The sequence below is a fragment of the Haliotis asinina genome, unplaced genomic scaffold, assembly GCF_037392515.1.
Source record: "Haliotis asinina isolate JCU_RB_2024 unplaced genomic scaffold, JCU_Hal_asi_v2 scaffold_26, whole genome shotgun sequence".
NCBI classification, from domain to species: Eukaryota; Metazoa; Mollusca; class Gastropoda; order Lepetellida; family Haliotidae; genus Haliotis; species Haliotis asinina.
The window spans coordinates 203,609-230,762 of NW_027133898.1; the positions used below are offsets into that span (position 1 = coordinate 203,609).

General features: G+C 39.5%; 2 protein-coding genes across 2 annotated transcripts in view; both read right to left on the reverse strand.

Moving 5' to 3' along the window:
• LOC137270006 (lachesin-like) overlaps nt 1–12,627 on the reverse strand; it is a 48,244-nt gene extending 35,617 nt beyond the window's left edge. The window contains exons 1-2 of the mRNA XM_067803820.1: nt 12,564–12,627; nt 11,569–11,892 (exon numbers count right to left, since the gene is read on the reverse strand). Of these exons, the coding sequence (XP_067659921.1) occupies nt 11,569–11,892; nt 12,564–12,627 (388 nt within the window). The remainder of the gene's footprint in view (nt 1–11,568; nt 11,893–12,563) is intronic.
• A 28-nt stretch (nt 12,628–12,655) lies between these two features.
• Nucleotides 12,656–27,154, reverse strand: part of LOC137270007 (B-cell receptor CD22-like) — an 80,017-nt gene continuing 65,518 nt past the window's right edge. The window contains exons 6-9 of the mRNA XM_067803821.1: nt 23,043–23,120; nt 16,201–16,312; nt 15,583–15,821; nt 12,656–12,714 (exon numbers count right to left, since the gene is read on the reverse strand). Coding sequence (XP_067659922.1) covers nt 12,656–12,714; nt 15,583–15,821; nt 16,201–16,312; nt 23,043–23,120 — 488 coding nt within the window. The remainder of the gene's footprint in view (nt 12,715–15,582; nt 15,822–16,200; nt 16,313–23,042; nt 23,121–27,154) is intronic.

A 27,154-nucleotide genomic window follows, 5' to 3' on the forward strand; every position in this document is an offset into this window, starting at 1 on the left:
GACCGGTGGTGTCACGCTGCACTAGAAAATGGTAAAACACGCGCAAAGGCTGCAGAGGGAGATGCACGCGCCGAAATGGCGTATGAATAAGGTGAAACCATGGGTTGACAACACAGTTGACAAAAGCACACAATCGATGTGCCTAGACTGACAAGAGAGGAGCGAGAGAAGGCGATTGGTATGCACCAGATGGGAGCAACACATGTCCAGATTGCACGAAGGTACGGGTGCAAGCCTTTAACGGTATCCAGGCTGCTGCAACGTTACCGACAGACAGGAAGGACTGCAAACAGAACCAGAACGGGAAGACCAAGTGTCACAACACCCCAGGAGGATCGCCGAATTCGAACAATTCATTTACACAACAGGTACGGCGACGACGACGAAGGCGACGGGTGCAACAGCGCTGGGACATCGCATCAGCCAACGAACAGTACTCCGACGACTTTGTGCTGCAGGAATCAAACCCTCCGTCCCTTCAAAGGAATGTTCCTGACAGCACAACATCGACGTCGAAGGTTACAGTGGGCGTGGCAAGTTCGAAACTGGCAAGTGCGCCGAGTACTGTTTTCTGCATGAACCCCATAGGGCATATGTGGGACCACCTGAGCAGACGGTTAAGGAATCGTCACTAACCTCGGGTGACGAGAGATCAGATAGAACGTACCCTGAGATAAGAGTGGCAGAGAATCCCGCCACCCGTCATCAGACGCCTGACGTCATTAATGAGACGACCCGTCATGACATGTATTAATGCACGTGGGGGTCATACACGATACTGAGACATGGTCTGTTTGTTGTGTAAACTTGAACAATGATTGACAATCATGTGTAGCTCTTTTTCGCTAAAACATGAGTTGTTGGACCCCAGCATTGTTCAACTAACGCTCACATGTTATGTGTTGCCTGTATTCCAATCACTTTGTGGCCAAATAATGACCATTGACCCTTCTTTTACGATATACACATGCTTCGCCAATTTTATGTGTTTAGTTTTCCACTCATCAAACTCCACCTATACTTTCTTTTGCCGTCTACTTTATTTTTCAGATCTATATATCTCTACATGTGATTACATGTTGTAATCCTGTTTGAAATAGTCATTTGTGCTTCAGTAACTGAATGTGTTAGGTATTTGCCATAAACTTACTCAAATAAAACGAAAAGCCAGATAACCTTGTCCTCTCAGTAATCTCTGTTCAACCATCAGGGACAAATAATCGTTTCTAGGGTTTTATAACTGACTATTCAACAAGATTATTAATTTACACATGTTTGTATATTAATGTAAATGTATTTGATAAAACCAAACTCAAAAAATAGTCAGCAGTTTTAAGCCTTGTCATTAATAAGCTAATTTAGGGCCCTGTTATGAAACATGTACACGAGGAAATGTTTTGCAAAGGTGACAAAGTGTCAACTTGTGTTAAAATATTAAGATTGAAAACTGAAATATTCACATGATTTGGAGTATGATATGCTGAATACTGTTTATATATCTAACAGTCCCCAGCCAACAGGACATAAAAAGAAATGTGCTATGAGAGGACGGTTTTGTCAGAGATGTTATAAAGACCATCATCTTGCTCGTACATCTCAGATGACGTTGCATTTACTTGATGGCTGTGATTTACCTATAGGCCAGGAGCATTAGACAGAAACAGTAGGTAACATTGGGAAAAAATAGTAGAAAACTGACTTTTTTCAGGAAAGAATCATTGCCATGTGCAAAGTACAAAGTTCTGCAAATTCTATCTTGTGGCATTTTCAAGATGGCCGCCAATTTCAAAATGGCCGCTAAAATCAAAATCAAAAATAATTACACACACAGATATTTTGTCAATAATTATGCCATGTGATCAAATGAAAGCTCATCTCACAAGGAATCAGGATAGTTATCACTGTCATACAATGTGGATCTGTGGATCGTATATCATCACAAATAAGAGCAGCTGCAATGTCTGTGATTGAATCCTTGGACAAACTACTAATCAAATAATGACTTCTTTTGATGCAATTTCTGTCATTCAAGAAAGTGTAAATTCTGGACTTTCCATGCTCACACGAGCTGACAATATCCTTTTTAAATCAGATTTTTCCTTTGCTATTTCCTTAGTACAGTTGAGACAATGTGTTTTGACGTTGACAACAGGAGTATTTGAGCGCAATTTAGAAGCTGGGCTTTCAGTGTCGGGAGACAGGAGTCTTTTGAAAGAATTGATGCTGCTCTTTCTGATGTAGGGTCTTCTGCATTTGCCATGGACAACAAATGGTAACTTATATTTCTCCAAAATGTGACTGCTAATCATCCCCTCTCAATATACTTGCTCGGACAAGACCATGAGGACCTTTTTCACCACCTTCAAAACGACCTGTTGAATGTCTTTTCCACAGGTTGGCATTCAGCATCTTTGTATGTTGCTCTGTCAGTTTTCAACTCCTACTTCAATAAAGTTCACCCAAATATCACATCTTATCTATTATATATGTCCCATGAAATCACACTGAATTTTTTCAAAATTATTTTGTTTCAAAAATTTACTTAAATGTTTAGGAAAATCATGATGAAATCCATAATTCCAAGTGACGTTGTTTTTCTCAGAGAAATGCACTTCCTGTACTGCTTACCAGACAATATATCATATATGCTTATCACCTTTACATGGATTCAATGATGTTTTTTTCAAGAAAAAAGATAAAAGCATCTATCTTGAGAGGATAGTAATTCTGTTCATCAATAACAGCTGAAATGTATTAAGTCAACCATAGTAGATGCTTTAATAAATTTGACCAAAAGCACAAACATCAAATGCATTGTTATCATGTCATTTTTTATGGTCTTATTTATGTTTGGTGTTAAAAGTAATACATTTAGATTCCTTGTGGGATGAGCTTTCATTTGATGTGTCACATGGCATACTTATTGACAAAAGATGTGTGTGTATAATCATTGTAATGGTTTTGGTGGCCATCTTGAAATTGGCGGCCATTTTGAAAATGCTAAAATGCTTGATATCAATATAGTTAAGATTCCCTGTGAGATGAGCTCTCATTTGATATATCACATGGCATAATTATTGACAAAATATCTCTTTGTGTATAATCATTGTAATTATTTTCCCTTCCGTCAGCCCAACAGCACCTGCAGTTCGTAAGCGTTACTTAGCCAAAGCATATTGAGGCCTCTACCCCTTTCACCTTCGTTTTTTAAAAAGATAAATACTTTGCAAATAATTGACTTAGAATCGTGTGATAATGTCATTGTTTCAGGTACTGCAATCACGAATGTCTGGTTTGCCGAGCAAATCACACATGTCAGTTTCACACGTGCACCTTTCACACCAGGCTGTTCTACCAGCAAGAGGTTCCCCTCGTACAAAATAGCGAAAGGTGACAAGAAAATGATGATTGCTTGTGAAACAACTTTTTTATTCGGGTCTCCCAAATTATGAGACACACCATCAGAGTTGGTCTGTCGATTTCATGTGGCTGTGCAAAATTTGGTTTTGTTGCAATTATTAGATTTTGTGTTAGTGAGCAATTCATCGGTCTTAAATGGAATCAAACGGACTGTAGGTGGGGGTCATCGTTGATTATAATGTCGGAATACACATCAATACCGGTTCGTCCTTTAAAGTCTTCTTGCAGAATAATTTGACAGTGAGAATTTGTAATATCTCCTTCCAGGATAGTAAATATTGGTTCATTAGCATAACCACTAGAGTTCACAGGTGAAAAATATACAACACCGTACTATAAGACAGGCAATAAACGATGACTGTGTATCTTTAACCACATTGTGTCTGTTGAACAACTTTTTAATAGGGTTACACACAGTCAAATATCTGAGCTAGCAAATGTTAAAATTCCACCTGGTTAAGCATTATCAGACTTTTGCTTAACCTGACTATATTGAACATAGTCAGGCAGAGTGAATCTACCCTCCTCACTAGCCCATGTTTGGACCAGTGACACGATGTGAACGGTCATCAAACAGTTAGTAAATGGACGTTGGTCCGTTCGTTTTAGCAATTCAATATTCCAATATAACACACTGACACAAGCTTTTGAATCATGTGGGCCTTGGCCACGTCCGTATTTCTTGCTGGATTGACGTGTTCTATATTCTTCATGTTTCCATTTTTTCAAAGTTTTCACAAGTTGAATATCATCACATGAGCTGTTGAGTGTGTACATCTCATCATTGATCTGTAGCTTGTCGAACTTCAATATTGCGAATTTATCCTCCGATCGTACCTTGCCCATAAATGTTTTCAGCTTATTACGGGTTAGCAGAACTTTCTCACTTTAGTCTTGTGATACGCGAACAGGGTAATCTTTTAGACACTTTGTACTTGCAGAATAGTCATTTTCTGTCTGAAGTCCCTCGGCATTAGGAAAATAGGCCGGGATCCAGGGTATTTAGACGGAAGACATTTCACACGTTCAATATCGACTGAGTCAGTAATATGCCTAGTAATAGTCAGTAATAATTTTCTAGAACATCGGTTACCTTTCTTGTTGTTTCACTATGGGTCTCCTTGGCTGATTCATCAATGTTATAAAATGTAAGGTTGTTCTGTCGTGAGGTATTTTCCAACATATCCACCTTTATGAGTAGATTATCGACTGTATTAATTAGTTCAGCATTCTCTATAGTAAGTTCGTTCATAAAATGTTGAATGTCGTTGATTCGGTTCGTAAGTTTGGTGAAGTTTTCGTTTATTTCGGTCCGCATCTCTCGTAATTCTTTTATTACCTCTGAAACTCAGATATCACCCTCTAATGTGGTATTTTTTTGGTGGGCCAGGATTCTGTTCAGCGTCATTAGAAAGCAGTAAGAACAACGAGAGGAACAAACAACTTTTCAAGAAAACACTCGCACATCTCGGCACGTGCAGCACGCGCACCCGCATGGCTGACCTGCGTAGTGCTTTCTTCCTCATTAGTGTGATAAAAACTGGATGAAAACAACCATTTTGGCATCGAAAAGTCACAAATCGCAACCCATGTTGTTGAGACACAATACTTTGTGTTATTCGTGCCTTCCAAGTATTTAAAGTTGGTGTCTACTTTGTAACTTTCAACATTCCGTTGGAGCTCTACGGTAGGTGGCACTCTATCCATAGGTTGTACGGCATCGATCCACCCCAAACACAGTTTGATCAATTTCCAATAACACTGTGAAGCTTGAGTTAATGAGTTAAATGTAAAACAAAACCAAAACGAATAATGAACTGTGAATGGATGAAAGTATGTTCATAAGTATCAAAAATTAAACACTCTCGCCCATGGGCCTCCGCATTGGCCACTGTTCGCCCATGGGCGTGCCCATGGGCGTGCCCATGGGCGAGCGAGTTTAAATTTTGAGTTTTCGAAAAGTTTTTTGGATAAAAACAGCACAACATCTGTCTTTGTCATCTCCTAGTCATGTGGCATTGGATACAGAAAACACTTCTTGAGTGGCTTTTTTCACTCCTATATAAGTTTAATTCCCATCTATGCATCTTTCCATATCCTTATATTTCTTTTTACAAAATATGTGTATAGGTCGTTCCACGTCTATATATCATTTCACATCTATAGGTTTTTCACATCTGTCAGCATTTTCTTTTCACATTTGTATATCTTTGCACATCTATATGACTTTCCATACCTATACTTCTTTTCACATCTGTATGATCTATTTTGTTCCACATCTGTATATCTTTTTACATCTACATACCCTTACATCATTACATCTCTCTTTGCACATTTGTGCATTTGTATATTTTCACACACACACACGCACGCAGACACGCACGCACGCACCAGCACTGTTTTTTGTTTTGTGTTTTTTTTTGTTATTCAGTTTGCAATTCTGTGATACACTTGATTGATTTAACATCTATTCCCTTCGCTCTCCTACCCATAAGGGTGGAATTAACCATAAATATCCATGGTAACTCTATCTGAGCATCGATCCCCACAGACTTATATCATATCGACTTACTAATTGTTGCTACGCAATTAGGAGGTGAACATCGTGTGTTGGCCAATATCCGACTGTTATAGAGTATTTGAAGCACGGGAATGCATTTCGAACCGACAGCGTTACACGGAAGTTTCACATTAAATATTCCCGTACTTCAAATACTCAGTAACACCAGGAAATTAACGGATTGATTTGTCAATGGCTGTTAATGAATCAGACTTTGGCATCTCGTCGGTGTTATTTGGAGTTATATCCCAAATATACCCCACAAGCATTAGATTTGTAAAGATATGAAAGGGTGATATGGCTGAGAGTGTTGTGGAAAATGCACGACAGGGAAATATGAAAACGATATTATTCCGTGTGTCTTGTATGTGTTGTTAAATACTTATCCACAGTATGTTAACTGCTTATTTTGTTGATAATTATTTTTTCTGTTGGTAAAAGGCGCCTTTCACGCAAATTGCATATGCCTCAGCAAGTGTAGTTTCCTGTTTGAAAAATACTTGTATTATATTTAAAATGCAGAGATTAAAACTCTTGTCTCTTGTCAGATTTAATTTTAGATTTTATAATTCGAAGGAAACATAATTTTGCACATTATGCAACGGTAGATTATTGTAATGATAAACCATGACAAAGTAATTGACACGACTATGATCGAAAAGAAATATGTGTTGAGATCTTCGCTGTCACACCATAACAAACATTGTATTTGGGCATGGCAGATTTTACGGCAACGGCATAATATGCAAAGGGAAACCACTCCAATCTTGCGTAAAAACTAAGATTAGCTGCCCTGGAGTTATTGAAAAGGTCATTGCCACTTGAAAAGGTCATGGTCATGGAGAAACCTTTCGTTACTCTCCTTTCCTTGATTATCAAAAAGGTATGGTGTTCATAGTTTTTTCCACCACTGAATCGGTGGAGAAATGTACTTTCTGATATCGAGTGATTTTGCTCCTTACAAATGGTTCCGACCAATGATCTTAGCTTACAATCGCTTTGTGCAAGTGGATGGCGATTGTAGCCGATGCCTAAGATCGTGATCGTAAGGATTTACAATAATTGTAGCGGTAAGATCGTTTTGTGCAAGTGGGCCCTGCTCATTTGTGACGCCATTCTGACTTTACGTCACAATATGCTTCGAATGACGTCACCGCTGCTGATGACACAACAATGTCTATGCGTATCATTACGCAGCGAAATGTCTTGCAGTTTTCAGTTACCAGTTGCTCATCTTTTTCAGCCAATCAGATTTCAGAACACAGTGACCTTTGGTTTACAATGCCATGTACGTGTCTGAAGTGCTTTCCTTACAAACAATAACATACAGAGATTGTAATCGCACAAAACTGCCTGTCTGAAATGCCTTCCTTGCAGACAATAGCGTACATAGACTGCAATCACACAAAAGTGCCCTCCTTAGAGACCATACCATACAAAGATTGTACTCACAAAAAGGTGCCAGTCTGAAGTGCCACCCTCACAGGCGATGGTGTACAGAGATTGTACTACCACAGATGTGCCTGTCTGAAGTGCCTCCCTTACACACAATAGCGTACAGAGATTGTACTACCACAAATGTGCCTGTCTGAAGTGTCTTCCTTACAGGCAACAGCGTGAGACTGTAATCACACAAAAGTGCCCTCCTAAGAGACCATAACATACAGGCAATGTAATCACAGAAAATGCCTGTCTAAACTGCTCTCCTATCACACCATAATATACACGGACTAAAGTCAGTTCGAGAATGAATTAGATTACGGTTTCTTTTCATCAGGTTAGAAAACTTCCCACACGTATTTAAATCTGTATGATCTCAATCATGACCAAAAATATTTTGCATGACACATCTTTAACAAAACGGTTTTATAACCTTTATGCCAAGCGATTTTGACAGAATCGTGTATGAAAACAAGTTGTAAGTGGGAAGCTAGGCAGATCAGATGGCAAGATTAAATGACAGTTGAGTGTGAAAACATCGAGATTTCGTTTCGCACAACAATTGTCACTATTTCGGGTTTAGACAGACCCGTAAAGAAAATAATAGATACATAGGCATACCTCACATTACATTACCGAAACTTTATCCTCTGATTGGATGAAATTTCGTTCGCAGGAGAAAATTGTGCACTGTTTTCAAAAAGGTCGATACTTTATGTCGAAATGAGTAGTTGGCAAGGGTTTATTTAATAACGATGCTAATAACCGATTTTTGTGTTTGAACCTCCAAGAGAACACGTAATCTTTAGGCAGTCTTTGCTCTAACCCGACAGGTCAATGCTGAGTTGCACCATGAAACAAAAAACTACTCATATACATACATTGGTGGATACATAAGTAAGGCTTATACCTCGACGATCCTTGGTTGCAATAGTTAGACCCAGAAGCTTTAGCGGTGAAGGTCCTGTGTAATGTTTGCATGATTACCCAAGGATCCGAAGAGTGTAACTTACTTCAACCATAACAGAGAAAGGTAATTTCGAACCGGATCTCAGTTTGGAAATTATTTTTTTGCATTTTGTGATGCACTTTTTGAAATCAGGTTATAACGCCTCCCAAATGAGAACCTTCTCCTGGATTGCCCGTGCTGATTAGGAGCGAGCTCATCATTTGATAACTATGCCTGTTCCCATGGACCTGTTCCATTCTGTAAGCCCAGTTAGGGTATTTCATCAGATGATTGGATTGAGTGAGTGAGTGAGTTTAGTTTTTCGCCGCACTCAGCAACATTCCATCTATATGGCGGCGGTCTGTAAATAACTAAGTATGGACCAGACAATCCAGTGATCAACAGCATGAGCATCGATCTGCGCAATTAGCATGGGAAACGATGACATGCGTGAACCAAGTCCGCGAGCCGGAGACATTTTAAAAAGGCCTTAATTCCTTAACTTGTTACATTCTATGTGTCACCCTATAGCTGTTCATATGATTTCATTTTATCTATATCCAATTTTACTTTTCAAGAGAAATAAATCAGAAGTTAGAGACAATTGTAAACCGTCCAACATATTTCCTACAATAAAATCCCAGGACTTACACACAGGTAAAGACCAACCCCGGGTAGAACATATAGGCCCATTTTCGTTTGTTGAAGGAATTCTTTTAAAAAAACGAGCAGCTTCGATACGTTGTTTTGCTAATTCAAAAAAAAAACAAAAAAAAAAAAAACATTTCCCCCTGCCAAATTTTATTACCCACTCCTAAGGAATATCTACAGGCTCTATTTTGGATGGCACGGATGCAGCTCTACTCTTCTGTTCATTGCTGTCCCATACGATAAAATTGGCTAGACTACATTATCACACATTGTGACTTCACCATGCTTCATAACGCAGCACGTTAACTGTTCGTGCGCACGGTCTCTGACGCAGGTCACGTGTCCCTAAGACGAGCAAACAGGTCTGCCTGCAAACGGTATAAGAAGCTATACCGAAATGTCGCATCAAAGAAATAGTTGTCCATAAAGGATTATTCTTTTCTAGTTGTGTGGAAAATAGTCGGACGTGAAATGGTGACCTTCTGGTAGTTACCTCTTGAGCTAACTCACTGAGCTACCTCCACACTTACAGGAAAGAGAGTCATGGAAATAATCTTTAAAGAGATTTAAGAAAAAGGTCAGAAACTCAGAAAGGTCAATATTGATCATGTATATATTTAACAAGTCATAACATGTCATCATCAATAGCATACCACAGTTGGAGCGAACGTCACCACTTCCACCAGATTTTACTTTTCGCTGATGAATGCCTCGTATACAAATATCCATCATAACTAACTTCCAGGCTTCCCTTGCTTGTGATCAGTAACTCCATTTTGAATGACTGATCTCCCAGTTCACCTCATGTCTTAAATTAGGTGTCAGAAGGAAACCATTTGAGTAAAGTAATTAACTGATAAGCCCATGAATTCATTAACCTGTTTGAAATCGTCAAGCTCAAAGCAAGTTAAACAAACAATATGACTTGTGACTTTTAATCCCACAATCTTTTAAAGAATCACTACTGCTAATATGCCCATTTCTCCTGTTTTGAAAAAGATCCAGTTGCTTACAGCACAACACTGAAAGGAATAATTAATTTGAAAGTATAAACAAAGTAAAGGGAGAACAGGACGTTTTATAACAGCTGTTGAATTAGTTTTGGGCAAATAACTGAAGAACAACATGCTTTTATTACTGACGATGGAAGTAAAATTTATAAAAATGTAGTGTAATCAAAGTAAATAACTGGAGAACAGGGTGTTTCTTATTAATTATTTTTCCAATGACATTTTTCATGACTTCTTTTCCTATGATTTTCTTTCCGAGTACCGCAAATCTATCTAGCCATTCCTGAAACCGTATGGAAATGAACGGAAAGAGGCGAATAGGTCATGGTCGATTACAAAGGTTATGGTAGGCGTGGTGTCTAGCGATTTTTATCGTTTTTCGATTCACTCTCAATTACCCAAACATAAAAATCAATTTTTATTCGGAAAAAAATATTTGAAACCATATTTCTACAAAAGTTGTAATAATAAAATAGACCATGTCATGTCTTCCATCAGACAAGCTTTACATTATTGTTCAGATAGTTCCATATCAAAACGTGTGTCTTTTCGCGCTCCTTTCGTTGTAACTATACTTATGAAGTGAAAGTCCTATAGTCTCACAAAGAAACCAAGTCCTATCCTAATACATTTGCACATATATTCGTGCATGTTGAAACATTCTTTTTCACTTACGTTAATTTGGTGCCAGACAGGTAGTGTTTTGTCCACATTACGATGCGCAGTCAAACTATTGATTGATTATTTATTCGTTAGGAGAGATAACTCACAACAGTTACCACAGACATGCTTGAGTCTCTTACACTGACCAGTGACCCTTTCAACCTTAGTTAGGTTGGGGCGAAATATCCCACCAGAGTTAAGGTTTACCAAGGGTAGTTCTGTGCAACGGGTTTTAAAGTTATTAGTTAACCTCAGCCATTATGTTCAACCTTATTTAGGTTGGGGCGAAATATCCCACCAGAGTTAAGGTTTACCAAGGGTAGTTCTGTGCAGCGGGCTTTAAGGTTATCGTAAGGTTAACCTCAGTCGTTATGTTCAACCACAGTAAAGGTTGTTTCTTACAACGGGACCTTGATATGTGTAGTGTTTTTAAACAGACTTGATATGTGTAGTGTTTTCAAACAGACTTGATATGTGTAGTGTTTTCAAACAGACTTGATATGTGTAGTGTTTTCAAACAGACTTGATATGTGTAATGTTTTCAAACAGACTTGATATGTGTAGTGTTTGCAAACAGACATGATATATGTAGTGTTTACAGACAGACTTGATATATGTGTAGTGTTTTCAAACAGACTTGATATGTGTAGTGTTTTCAAACAGACTTGATATATGTAGTGTTTTCAAACAGACTTGATATATGTGTAGTGTTTTCAAACAGACTTGATATATGTAGTGTTTTCAGACAGACTTGATATATGTGTAGTGTTTTCAAACAGACTTGATATGTGTAGTGTTTGCAAACAGACTGGATTATGTGTTGTGACGAAAGATGAACTTATTCAGATTGGCAGTAGTTGTTGCGTTATACTTACATTGCACATCCAAGGTAACACGGTTGCTTGTCATTCCCCCTGCCTGACAGGTCCAAACAGTGGAATCATTCCGAGAAACATTCCTGATGGTCAGCGAGTATGTACTTGTTTGTCCTGCTACAGCTGAACATATGAATTCCTCTGTCCCCGATATTTGACCCCCGGAGCTCGCCTCTACTCTGCAGACAGTTTGAAATGACTGGCTATCATTCCGGCTGATTAGTATTAACCCCCCGACACTGGCATTGACAACCGTGCAGGTAAAACTGACCTCAGTCCCCAAGACGGCATACTGTCCAGGGCTGGTCAATGTGACAAATCCACCTGCAAATGTAAAGCAAATAATGTGAGTTATATATTAGTTATACATTAAAACGTGCGGATGCTTTAGGTTCACTTAATACCATGTTGTCAGATGATGAGTCTACCTGAGTCAAGTGGCAGACATAGAAAAACATTCGCTCGTCATGGGTTCGAATCCCTACATGGGTACACCGAGTAGTGACCTCCATCGTGATATTGCTGGGATATTGCTAAAAGCGCGCGCACAACTGATCCCGACCACAACACTGTAAGTTGGAATCGATGGCCGGTAATCCCCACTTTCCGGATAGCCACAGGTACAATGTGAGACTCGCCAAGAGTGAATGTACTCACCAAGAATGTCAGACACGCTTTTATGCTAGCCAAGATTGTCAGACACGTGATTATACTCACCAGGAATGCCAGACACGTAATTATACTCACCAAGAAGAAAAGCCCCGTGGCAATAGAATAATTACCCCCAAAAATATCAGATACGCCAATGTGGTCACCAAGAATGTCAGATACATAAATAAATTCACCAAGAATGTCAGATACATAGATAAACTCACCAAGAATGTCAGATACATTGATAAACTCACCAAGAATGTCAAATACATTAAGAAACTTACCAAGAATGTCAGATACATTGATAAACTCACCAAGAATGTCAGATACATTGATAAACTCACCTGTAATTACTTGAGCAGAAAACAGGAGAAGCATTAGATGTTTCAAAAGCTCCATATCTGTCATTGCGATACCCGAAGCAAGCAAGTGACTGTCACTGATACCTTGTGACTGCCATCCCTCTCAGAGAATGTAATGCATGTAGCTTGAGAGCTACAACAATACAGTTACTCTTAACCAACACGGATACAAAACTTCCTTTTCAATATACTTCCTAGAACGTATTCCAGCTTGCTGGCTGCTCCGGATATATCCCACTTAAAGCGACCAGTTGCCGCACCGATGTTGAGTAAATGGAGCCAAGTAAATGTCGGATAGACCCGCCTTTATTGTTAATTTCTGATTGCAATATGTTCGTATTACTCGGGTGACACAAGGGTTTCTTGATCAGGTAGCAAGTTGCCATAAGGCTGACATTCGTTCGTTGACAACACACCTTAGGAAGCGAGGTACAGCACCATATTATGCATGTACATTACTGTGTGCAACCTAGTCTGCATCAGTTCACCATGTTATTGACGGATATGGAGATAAAATCAACATCCGACACGTGAACGGTTCTGATGAGTTATTTATAAGCTGATTTCTTTGTGATCATAATGAGTTACCGGTAAGCTGATTAACGTGTTATCATAATGTGTCCTTTGTAAGTTGATTAATGTGTTATCATAATGTGTCCTTTGTAAGTTGATTAATGTGTTATCATAATGTGTCCTTTGTAAGCTGATTAATGTGTTATCATAATGTGTCCTTTGTAAGTTGATTAATGTGTTATCATAATGTGTCCTTTGTAAGTTGATTAATGTGTTATCATAATGTGTCCTTTGTAAGTTGATTAATGTGTTATCATAATGTGTCCTTTGTAAGCTGATTAATGTGTTATCATAATGTGTCCTTTGTAAGTTGATTAACGTGTTATCATAATGTGTCCTTTGTAAGTTGATTAACGTGTTATCATAATGTGTCCTTTGTAAGTTGATTAATGTGTTATCATAATATGTCCTTTGTAAGTTGATTAACGTGTTATCATAATGTGTCCTTTGTAAGTTGATTAACGTGTTATCATAATGTGTCCTTTTGTAAGTTGATTAATGTGTTATCATAATGTGTCCTTTGTAAGTTGACTAACGTGTTATCATAATGTGTCCTTTGTAAGTTGATTAATGTGTTATCATAATATGTCCTTTGTAAGTTGATTAATGTGTTATCATAATATGTCCTTTGTAAGTTGATTACGTTGTTATCATAAGGATTTATTCACTTATAACCTGATTAATGTTTTGTAATAATGAGTTATGTATAAACAGAAGTCAGTAAGGGACACAAGGAGAACAAACACAAAAAGCTGTTGAAAGTGAATTAAATGTCCAAGAAACAGGAAGGAACCACGAAAGTAAGTTTCGACACGTTTTCCGCGTACTACACCCTGCATGTAATACAGTTACCTTTTATACAGATGTTCAATTGATAGCATATATTGCAATAGCGAATGCTGTGAGTAGCTCTTTTGCTACAAGTAGGTCTCCCATGCTGTCCGCCCCTCAATAACTGGTTTAGGATTGATCTCCAGTAATAGTACCCAGACACATGTCATCGTTTCCAAATTGCACTGATCGATGCTCATGCTGTTGATTATTGGGTTGTCTGGTGTACATTCGATTATTTACACACCGCCGCCATGTAGATGGAATATTGCTGAGTGCGGACTAAAACTAAACTCACTCACTCACTCACTCACTCACTCATGTGGTGTTCAACCACGTCATCAGTGGGGATTCCCTGTTGGATAACGCCGTACGTTACCATAGTAATGCCGAAGCTCGGTGACCTAGATGAACGCGTGTCACCGCACCCCGACCAGACAGGTCGCTGCCTACAATATCTCTCACTGTTTCACGCGTCCAGATCCGACTACAGTCAAGTCCCGTTAATCCGACCCCATATCCGACAATCGGCCTTATCCGACACTTTTGTTGGTAACAAATTTGAGACGCCCTCGTTAATCCGACTGTGTAGCGATGTGATGCATGTGTCGGATTAACGAGAGTTGGCTGGATGTATTTGGATGGCGGGGTCATTGCTAGCCCTGGCGCGGAACACCAAATAACACTGTGAGCACGTTTCTGTGTCGCTTGACTTTGATAAGAATGCATATATACCTCCTGCACTAAACAACACAAACATTCCTCCTAAATGTATATCGTTAATCACTGACAGTGTATATTTCTAACTACAAAAAAATAGTAGACATAACCGCAATAATCTAAAACTTGTTTTGCTCGTATGTGTTCGAAAGTGTTTCTTTGTGTATATGTGAAGTATGTTGATATCATTTGACATGAGACATATCCTGATTGTGGTGGTCGCTTGATGAGGATGGTGGTGGTATCCTGTTGCCAGGGACGACCGACAAGGAGGAGGGAAGCATGTGTAACCTGTAACTAGACTCGTCAGTTATCACTGCGTTTCCGAACCTAAACCTTAGAGATGTCATTCACTTGCACTTGTAATAGTAATCACCGAGTTATATTACATACATCATGTACTTATAGTATCTGGGAGAGTGAGTGAGTTTAGTTTTACGCCGCACTCAGCAATAGTCCAGCTGTAACTGTGTGAACATACAACAAATTTGTATAACAGACCGAGGACGTGTTGGAATTGTTACAACAGACAAGGTAATTGTGGGCCTACGTAGGGCCATTACACCACTGCTCAATGTATTGACCCATACAACACTGGAGGCCGGTAAACCGACTGAGTGGGGTGTGTCACTCTAGAAAAACACATATATATAAAGTATACCCTATTACTACACTGAACCGCAAAAAAGTCACTCCCTTTTTTTGTTAATGGTAATCAGTTTAATTCAAACTGATGTAAATAACATCAAAATTGTCGCAAAACATTTCATAATTAACACGTTTTATCATCAGTACTTAAAGAAGAATTTCAGACAACTGCAAGTCAAAATGACGACAGGTTGTGCGTCAGTGCGATCCGAAAGCCAATAACGTGTACGGCCTCCGTGGGGGCCATATAACAACGTTGCAGCACCGTTGCACCTTCTGTGCATGGAGTGGATGAGACGGTTCATGTATGCAAGACTCGGGTGATACGCCTGAGAAAGTTCAGCTGCACATTGCTGAGCTTCCTCTAAATCTTCTCCCGGAAGTGTTCTATCGGGTTCAAGCCTGGAATGAGGGCAGGCCACGGAGAAAGTGTCCAGCGGTTCTGGCGGTATGGACACTCGCGCTGTCCTGTTGAAAGACGTGGTTTCCATGACGACCAAAATATGGCAAGACAAAGTGTCTCAGCGCTTGATCAGTGTGACGGGCAGATGTTACCCCATTTCCTCTACTAAGGCCAATATTCTGGTACACCATAGGGCAGAGTTTGTGACTGAGAGCAACTGCACCCCACATGATTACGCTCGGACCTCCCTACGACTCTCTTTCCAGGACACAATCATCTCAAAACGCTCCCCACGTCTTCGCCACACTCTCAGTCTGCCATCAGCCGATTTTCGTCGTAGAAGACTACTATTCGATAATCCCGGTGACGTCAATTCCGATGATGAAAGGCCCACTGGAGACGAGTACGACGATATCGAACTGTGAGGACCTCGGCAAGGCCTACCGCATCTGACGTTTCTCTGCCTCAAACGCCTCCGCACTGTGTCGCCACAGGTGACTCAACGGTTGTTCGTTCAATTTTTTGCGAAACAATTTTTCAGGTGCTAACGGACAACCTGAAGATGTTGCTTCAGCATTGTCACACGTGGTCTTTCACTGCGAGAGTGATCGGCATGTGCTCTGAGTGGCTTGGTCTCGTTGTTGTTGTTTTTTTATTATTTATTTATGTATTTATTTATTCTATTAAGTATCAAATATAGAATCTGAAACCGAATAATCTTGAACACTTGTCTACGAAGCAAGTTCAGCTAATATATGAAAAAGTGAAGAAAATAAAATTAAGGTGAAATATATCTGGCAAAAAAGTTGGTAGGTTGACGCTTTTTTTGCCGTTCAGTGTATATAAAAGGAAACGGATGTAAAGACGAAACCACCCCATCGTCAATCAAAGTTAATTTTCACCATCTAAATTATTTTAAGGTCCTGCCGAGGCCTACGGATCGAAAGCTAGATGGTGTCCCTACAAAATGAGCTGTAAATTGTCACAACTGGATCGTTATTGCAAAGGTTATATCCTACTTCTCATCGAGAACAGCTACCTCCACTATTCAATGCCAAAATCACGAATCAGCCAAGATAGCGCATACTCACCTTTTAAATTCTTCAAATCATACTCACTTATCAGTCAAAGATGACCCTGACATTCCTAACATCCACAACTATAGGTTCTATAATTTACGCACACGTGGTGATCTTTTTACTTACCATGAGAATAGCTTGATTGTATTCAAATGGCAAGTTTTCTTTAACGAGGGTATCCATTGGTGCAGTATGATTAGTTGACTCAGGTCATGAATTTGACCAATCACGATCATTTGAGAAGACGGTTAACCAATATTTATTCAATAAAATCGCTTCTTGCAACTGAGAAAATACTCTTCCTGGCAAATGATATTAATGATGTTCAGAGATTTCGAACAACATTCGTCATTTGAAGAATCACCTCACGTGTTATTAATTACGAACTTCCAAAACGAAAGTATTTCCCGCTCTCGTGTCATGTTACACAGAGGAACACAGAGGAACACAGAGGAACACAACTGTTATCGGGGAGTAGCCGACCACTGATACTAACTAAGAAATTTCCTTATAGTAATTGTTCAGTTACCTATCAGAAAAATGTAAAGGGATATTGTGGCATGCTACAGATGATAAATTGTCGCAGTGGCTGCATCCTTTATGGTTTATCTGCACATCATACATGTCACAGCTTACATTGTAATTAAAATAACTTATTTAAGTTGAGGCTGTATTATTGGAATAATTTGTTAGTGGCTGCTTCCTTTATGGTTTATCTGCACATCATACATGTCACAGTTTGCATTGTAATTAAAATAACTTATTCAAGTTGAGGCTGTATTATTGGAATGATATGTTACGAAATTAACCTTTATGTCTATAAACAGTAGGATTGGGCCTTTCAAATGATGTATGACATGGTAGTGGCAGGTATGTTTTACCAGCTGATATTTTCCTTCATAAACATAGGCTTCATCTATGACCTCTGTGTCTGGGAGCTGAGTCAGTAAAAGCCTCCTGTTGACTGGTATTGAAAGAGTTATTGGGAACTGTCCAACTACTGCAATATTTATGTTAAGCTGTCGTTGTGTGTGCATTGCGTTGAGGCTAGAATGAAGTATCGGTGGGTACGTCAGGATTGTGATTAGTCATGGCTTAGTGTTTAATGTCCCATTGAACGCGCGTATTAAGTGATAAAATCGTTCACGTTCACTCTTTTGAATAAACTGTTTCTCTGTCAGGATTTGGAAATCAATCAGGGAAAACGGTATACGAAGCTGAATTTGATTGTCAGTATTAAAAACGAGACGATACAGAAAATTCACGATACGATGTGATACGTATCGCGATATCTTGGAACGATACGATGTGATACGATACGTATCGCGATATCTTGGAACGATACGATGTGATACGATACGTATCGCGATATCTTGGAACGATACGATGTGATACGAATCGATGCACATCAAGATATGCTATATTTATTTATTTTCTGTAGAAACGTATATTTTGATATCAAGAAACAGTGTCAATTTTGATATAACAGTCAATTTCTAGTGACAGTTAATATTTATCATCCGCTGAAGTATCGCGATGATCGATACTACGTACTGACTCCGGCCCGAGCCGTCCTTGTCAAACCCTTGAATGGAAACGTGACGGTATCAACAACAACCAAAGCGCTATCCACGGATCCTGAATGAAGATAAAACATACACGATCGAGGAGGAAGTAACCATTATCTTAGACTATCCAGTCAGACACATCATCTACTTGATACTGGATCCTTGAGGAAGGTAAAAATGCACGATCGGGGAGGAAGCAACCACGATACAAGCTGTTACAGATGATAAGAGTGCCATATTGCGAATCGACTCACGTCATCTTTCTGCATGAAACAAATAAAGTATAATATTGTAACAAGATTTATTTCACAAGCATGACCCTAAGTTATAAATATCAAATTACACCATACGACAAACGTATGCGATACGACAAATCGTATTATGGAAATATGAGTTGTTTTTACCTATGATTTGATCATTATTTCAGTTATGTGACAAAGTGTCAGTTACATGCTGAACAAGTTAGTTGGATGGGTTCAACACCCAACAGTACCTCATATCAGATTAATGTGGGATCCAAACAGATCCATCTAAAATTCTCAAATTTGGCGAAGCGGCCATAAAGTATGGAGATGGTGTTGTGAACCAGGAAAGAAATTCAGCTCGATGACAGAATCGTGTTATCTTTTTACACGCGGCATCCAGTTCTACCGCCGATCGCCTGATACTCATAGAGAGTGAATGAGTTTAGTTTTACGCTACACTCCACAATACTCCAGCTATATGGTGGCGGTCTGCAAATAATCGAGTCTGCACCAGGCAGCCCAGTGATCAACATCATCGATCTACACAACTGGGGTACGATGACATGCGTCAACCGATTGCAAATCAGCGACCCTGACCACCTGATCCCCTAGTCGCCTCATACGACAAGTATGGGTGATAAAGACCAATTCTAACCGGGACCTTCACTGGTTTTGATACTGATGCACATCGCACCGAATGTATCCTGGGCAGCTCAACGGCATCTGGTAGCATTGTTCATATACATAATATAATACACACATGTTTTGTTCAATTTATGACAACATCAATGTAACCAGCAAAAGGGCAATGTGACGTCACAGTGTCAATAACGAGAACAATCAGACAGGATATACGTACGGGAGACAGCCAAACGAGAGCACACTGAGAAGTGTTCAAATCCGGAGTTTACCAACAAAGTTTTCTACATCATACAAAATCTTGATGTTAAGCAAATATAATCCGGTAAATCAGGATGAACCTAATTTGCTTGTTTGCACTCTGAAATATTACGTCTAAATGTCTAAAGCACTGCGGGATGTAAATGATCGACCCTGGACAAGAAAGTTCTACTTGTACTCATATAGGAATGAGCCAAATAACTGATTCTCTGTGGAACGTATTAACAGGACTTCGACAAGACTGAGCATGTGTATGTATGTATGTGTGTGTGTGTGTGTGTGTGTGTGTGTGTGTGTGTGTGTGTGTATCCCATGCTGTGTACATAAACGACCTGCTCAATGCAAATCTAAAAACATATACGCAGAAGAAAGATCAGAACTCTCCTCGTAAAATGTTCAAACATATTCTGACACAAACACCATGACATATAAATATACAGATATAACAGATACAACACAATACAGCACTAGACACAAGTTTGAATATGTGGTAGGGTGGCTTTAACGCCACAAAAGTACCCCGGGACATCACGTATCAGATGAATGTGGATCCAGACAGATCCTTTCAAAATTACCAATTTTGGGTAGACAAGAAAGCACGGGATTGGTTCTGTAAACCAAGGCCAAAGAGAGAGGGTGAGAAGGAGAGAACGAGAGAAACGATATAGGAGTGGAAGACAGAGAGGGAGATATCAAGCAGACACATACACGTATATATCTATACTCATCACACGGAAGATTTCGCTAACCTTTGGTCACCATGATCTATGTGCATTGATTGAAATCTCTAACCCCCCTCCCCTTTCTCTCTCTCTCTCTCTCTCTCTCTCTCTCTCTCTCTCTCTCTCTCACACACACACACACACACCTCCACAACACCGCAAGCCTGTGACCATTTAATTCAACATCTATGAATGTGTGAGATTCTCTAGGTACGATGTTTCGGACGAGGGAGAAACCGTTCAATTACTTAGCAAGCTATCGGCAGTCTAGACAGGAAATAGATGACGGGTTTAACAGTGGACGCGACAAGGTCAAGGTCAAGGTCAAGGTCAAGCAGAGATCATATGCTAGCCTTTTTCTCCACTGAAGCTTCCACAGATGAAATTTAAAATTCATACGTTTGGTGTACTAACAAAGAAATAGAAGGTTGGTTAAACAAGCGTAATGACCTCATTCTGTACAGAAAAACGTACCTCCCCAGCAGGCACCATATCATTGAACTCATGGTCCGAGTTTCAGTGATTCTCACTAATCCTAGCTGACTGTCAGTGCGGCAGCTGTAAACATGACAATCTATTTCTCACAGTCCGTCAGTTTCTCTGTACATGAACAGTATGTTGTTACTTTTCTACCCACGTCCCTGTTTGTTATCATGCAAACAAACAAGTGACAAGTGACCGTTGTAAATTAACTTAAGACCGCCGCAGGTAAAGAAGGAGATCATCAAGTCAAGTGACCAGAGCTGTAGCCTCGAAAAGTAACATATGCAGTTAACCACGATATAAGTACTTGATGCAGTTAACCACGATAAGTAACTGATACAGTTAACCACAATATAAGTACTTGATGCAGTTAACCACGATAAAAAAACTGATGCAGTTATATCCACGATAAGTAACATATGCAGTTAACCTCGATATAAGTACTTGATGCAGTTAACCACGATAAGTAATAGATGCAGTTAACCAGTGAGGCGGGTGTCCACAAGAGGCAAGTGGGCTAGTTAACCATGGAAGGTATTATGAAGCATAAATATTGTATTAGGAACCGACTTTCTACGAGTTAACTCAGTGTTTGGAATGAAGGCACGAACGACGAAAAATACTGTTACATATTGTTGGTCTCATACACGTTACAAATGTTATATTTTGGATTACAGATTCATGGTACTTCTTCTGTAATCTAGTAGTACACATTTTAGTTGAATGGAGTCCCATCCGGGATTCGAGCCCACATCCTCGGAAGCAGGCACCTAACCACCAGCACACAAAGTCAGCCGCCTAACCCGCGCAGCCACCGTGACTTCCACAAAATGAAAGCTGACAACTGGTAGTCAAGACAGCTGACTTTTGTGTACTATCTTTTCTGTACCATCTTGTGAACACCTAGTGCATATCAAGGATCCATTTAAATGATTTTCGTTGCATGTTAATGCTGGTGACGTATAAACCTCTATATCACATATAGGCACTCTTACATTACATGGACACTTTACCCATTTCCTAGTTCTCATTGCCTTGTTTCGTCAAATGTACAAGTAATTTTGATTAACAACAAAAACATGTGTCTTTGACATGGTTGAGAGCCAGGAGTTGGATTCGAGATCTTCTTTAGTCTACAGCTGCACCCTGGCCGCCAGTCGTCCTTTACATGATCCTGTCTGTGGTTCCTTTCAAAGCTGTGCCGCAGAAGGTGCCACCCACAGAAGCAGCGCTGGTGGGGTAAGGGAAGGGAGACAACTCATCCCTTCTTATTGCTCACAGGCTCCGGTGTTTGCATAAACATCGTCAGAATCGTGGTTACGGGGCGTGGCGTCTGTTGGGAAATTTAGAATGTATACCCTAAACGCTATATAAAGGGTTCTAAAATTTGAAATATTCCACGAAACGATACACAAAGTACACTGAAATATGACGTAAGCATTCTGGGCATATTTCGATCAGGGGTTAGACAGGTCAACTACTCTGAGTTTTACCGGCCACATACTGACATGCAAATCTTCGTAAACAAGATGCATACATGTCAAACATCACTGTTCTGACTGAGAACAGTGACATTGCTGTTGATTAGGTTACAAGAATATTATATTACAAAGTTTTTAATAAATTAACGCAGCGTTGTATTAAATCGACTCTCGTGTCATCGAGCTACCGATACTCATTTCAAGCGAACCCCATAGAGTTATGTCCCTTATTATGCTCTTTACGGATATCCCATAACACAACTTGTGACTGAAGTCAGTTTGACCAAAAGCAAAAACGCCCCACCATCCACCTCTCCAAAAAATGATATAAAACAAACAACAAAAAGTAAACAAACTAACAAACATATAAAACAAAAACAAAAACAATCCCGCGCGCGACAGTGTTCAGTGCACTGAACAATCGTTTATATTTCCTGTATGTCAAGTGTTATTTGTTTGGTAGCTGTTAGCCTCGAAGTTTCAGTTATCTGTTTCAGGCAAGCCGTAAGGTACAATAACTCGTTTATTGCCTCAGATGGAAGCTGAAGTAGGTGAATATGCGATCAATATATAAACAATAGGCCAAAATATCGCCGAATATGAGTGACATTGGGTCTTTAACACCACGCGCAACAGTATTACAGTTACATGGCAGTAACGTGTAGGTAATCGTGTCGAGGAAGTGATCAGTAGCATGAGCTACACAAATGGGACGAGTCAACTGAGTGAGCGAGGGTCAATTTTCTCACTTCATTACTTTAATGTAAGATGACTGTAAGGTGAAGTCTTGATCTGTTGGTGCATTTACCTTTCTTCCCAGTCACAAGAACGTTCAGATTCCTCTTTTCCTTCGTCTGGGGTTTGGCGTACAGGTCATCTGCAGTATCTGTTTGCGGTATCGGTAGTTTGAAAAGAGAAAGAATGTTTACAGAATGTCATTATCACAAGCTATACATGAACTGAAAGATAAAAACTCAGCTAGAATCACCATCATAACACCCTCTATGTCTTAAAGCATGCAGATAAAACCGTTAGAATCACCATCATAACACCCTCTGTGTCTTAAAGGATGCAGATATAACCGTTAGAATCACCATCATAACACCCTCTGTGTCTTAAAGCATCCAGATATAACCGTTACAATCACCATCATAACACCCTCTGTGTCTTAAAGCATGCAGATATAACCGTTAGAATCACCACCATAACACCCTCTGTGTCTTAAAGCATGCAGATACAACCGTTAGAATCACCATCATAACACCCTCTGTGTCTTAAAGCATGCAGATATAACCGTTAGAATCACCATCATAACACCCTCTATGTCTTAAAGCATGCAGATACAACCGTTAGAATCACCACCATAACACCCTCTGTGTCTTAATTCATGCAGATATAACCGTTAGAATCACCATCATAACACCCTCTGTGTCTAAAAGCATGCAGATATAACCGTTAGAATCACCATCATAACACCCTCTATGTCTTAAAGCATGCAGATACAACCGTTAGAATCACCACCATAACATCCTCTGTGTCTTAAAGCATGCAGATATAACCGTTAGAATCACCATCATAACACCCTCTATGTCTTAAAGCATGCAGATACAACCGTTAGAATCACCACCATAACACCCTCTGTGTCTTAATTCATGCAGATATAACCGTTAGAATCACCATCATAACACCCTCTAAGTCTAAAAGGATGCAGATATAACCGTTAGAATCACCATCATAACACCCTCTATGTCTTAATTCATGCAGACATAACCGTTAGAATCACCATCATAACACCCTCTATGTCTTAAAGCATCCAGATATAACCTTTAGAATCACCATCACAACACCCTCTGTGTCTTAATTCATGCAGATATAACCGTTAGAATCACCATCATAACACCCTCTGTGTCTAAAAGCATGCAGATATAACCGTTAGAATCACCATCATAACACCATCTATGTCTTAAAGCATGCAGATATAACCGTTAGAATCACCACCACAACACCCTCTGTGTCTTAAAGCATGCAGATATAACCTTTAGAATCACCATCATAACACCATCTGTGTCTTAAAGCATGCAGATATCCGTTAGAATCACCATCATAACACCCTCTATGTCTAAAAGCATGCAGATATAACCGTTAGAATCACCACCATAACACCCTCTATGTCTTAAAGCATGCAGATATAACCTTTAGAATCACCATCATAACACCCTCTATGTCTTAAAGAATGCAGATATAACCGTTAGAATCACCACCATAACACCCTCTATGTCTAAAAGCATGCAGATATAACCTTTAGAATCACCATCATAACACCCTCTGTGTCTTAAAGCATCCAGATATAACCGTTACAATCACCATCATAACACCCTCTGTGTCTTAAAGCATGCAGATATAACCGTTAGAATCACCACCATAACACCCTCTGTGTCTTAAAGCATGCAGATATAACCGTTAGAATCACCACCATAACACCCTCTATGTCTAAAAGCATGCAGATATAACCTTTAGAATCACCATCATAACACCCTCTGTGTCTTAAAGCATCCAGATATAACCGTTACAATCACCATCATAACACCCTCTGTGTCTTAAAGCATGCAGATATAACCGTTAGAATCACCACCATAACACCCTCTGTGTCTTAAAGCATGCAGATACAACCGTTAGAATCACCATCATAACACCCTCTGTGTCTTAAAGCATGCAGATATAACCGTTAGAATCACCATCATAACACCCTCTATGTCTTAAAGCATGCAGATACAACCGTTAGAATCACCACCATAACACCCTCTGTGTCTTAATTCATGCAGATATAACCGTTAGAATCACCATCATAACACCCTCTGTGTCTAAAAGCATGCAGATATAACCGTTAGAATCACCATCATAACACCCTCTATGTCTTAAAGCATGCAGATACAACCGGTAGAATCACCACCATAACACCCTCTGTGTCTTAAAGCATGCAGATATAACCGTTAGAATCACCATCATAACACCCTCTATGTCTTAAAGCATGCAGATACAACCGTTAGAATCACCATCATAACACCCTCTGTGTCTTAAAGGATGCAGATATAACCGTTAGAATCACCATCATAACACCCTCTGTGTCTTAAAGCATCCAGATATAACCGTTACAATCACCATCATAACACCCTCTGTGTCTTAAAGCATGCAGATATAACCGTTAGAATCACCACCATAACACCCTCTGTGTCTTAAAGCATGCAGATACAACCGTTAGAATCACCATCATAACACCCTCTGTGTCTTAAAGCATGCAGATATAACCGTTAGAATCACCATCATAACACCCTCTATGTCTTAAAGCATGCAGATACAACCGTTAGAATCACCACCATAACACCCTCTGTGTCTTAATTCATGCAGATATAACCGTTAGAATCACCATCATAACACCCTCTGTGTCTAAAAGCATGCAGATATAACCGTTAGAATCACCATCATAACACCCTCTATGTCTTAAAGCATGCAGATACAACCGTTAGAATCACCACCATAACACCCTCTGTGTCTTAAAGCATGCAGATATAACCGTTAGAATCACCATCATAACACCCTCTATGTCTTAAAGCATGCAGATACAACCGTTAGAATCACCACCATAACACCCTCTGTGTCTTAATTCATGCAGATATAACCGTTAGAATCACAATCATAACACCCTCTATGTCTAAAAGCATGCAGATATAACCGTTAGAATCACCATCATAACACCCTCTATGTCTTAATTCATGCAGATATAACCGTTAGAATCACCATCATAACACCCTCTATGTCTTAAAGCATCCAGATATAACCTTTAGAATCACCATCATAACACCCTCTGTGTCTTAATTCATGCAGATATAACCGTTAGAATCACCATCATAACACCCTCTGTGTCTAAAAGCATGCAGATATAACCGTTAGAATGACCATCATAACACCATCTATGTCTTAAAGCATGCAGATATAACCGTTAGAATCACCACCATAACACCCTCTGTGTCTTAAAGCATGCAGATATAACCTTTAGAATCACCATCATAACACCATCTGTGTCTTAAAGCATGCAGATATAACCGTTAGAATCACCATCATAACACCCTCTATGTCTAAAAGCATGCAGATACAACCGTTAGAATCATCACCATAACACCCTCTGTGTCTTAAAGCATGCAGATATAACCTTTAGAATCACCATCATAACACCATCTGTGTCTTAAAGCATGCAGATACAACCTTTAGAATCACCATCATAACACCCTCTATGTCTAAAAGCATGCAGATATAACCGTTAGAATCACCATCATAACACCCTCTGTGTCTTAAAGCATGCAGATATAACCGTTAGAATCACCATCATAACACCCTCTGTGTCTTAAAGCATGCAGATATAACCGTTACAATCACCATCATAACACCCTCTGTGTCTTAAAGCATGCAGATACAACCGTTAGAATCACCATCATAACACCCTCTGTGTCTTAAAGCATGCAGATATAACCGTTAGAATCACCATCATAACACCCTCTATGTCTTAAAGCATGCAGATATAACCGTTAGAATCACCATCATAACACCCACTGTGTCTTAAAGCATCCAGATATAACCTTTAGAATCACCATCATAACACCCTCTGTGTCTTAATTCATGCAGATATAACCGTTAGAATCACCATCATAACACCCTCTGTGTCTAAAAGCATGCAGATATAACCATTAGAATCACCATCATAACACCATCTATGTCTTAAAGCATGCAGATATAACCGTTAGAATCACCACCATAACACCCTCTGTGTCTTAAAGCATGCAGATATAACCTTTAGAATCACCATCATAACACCATCTGTGTCTTAAAGCATGCAGATATAACCGTTAGAATCACCATCATAACACC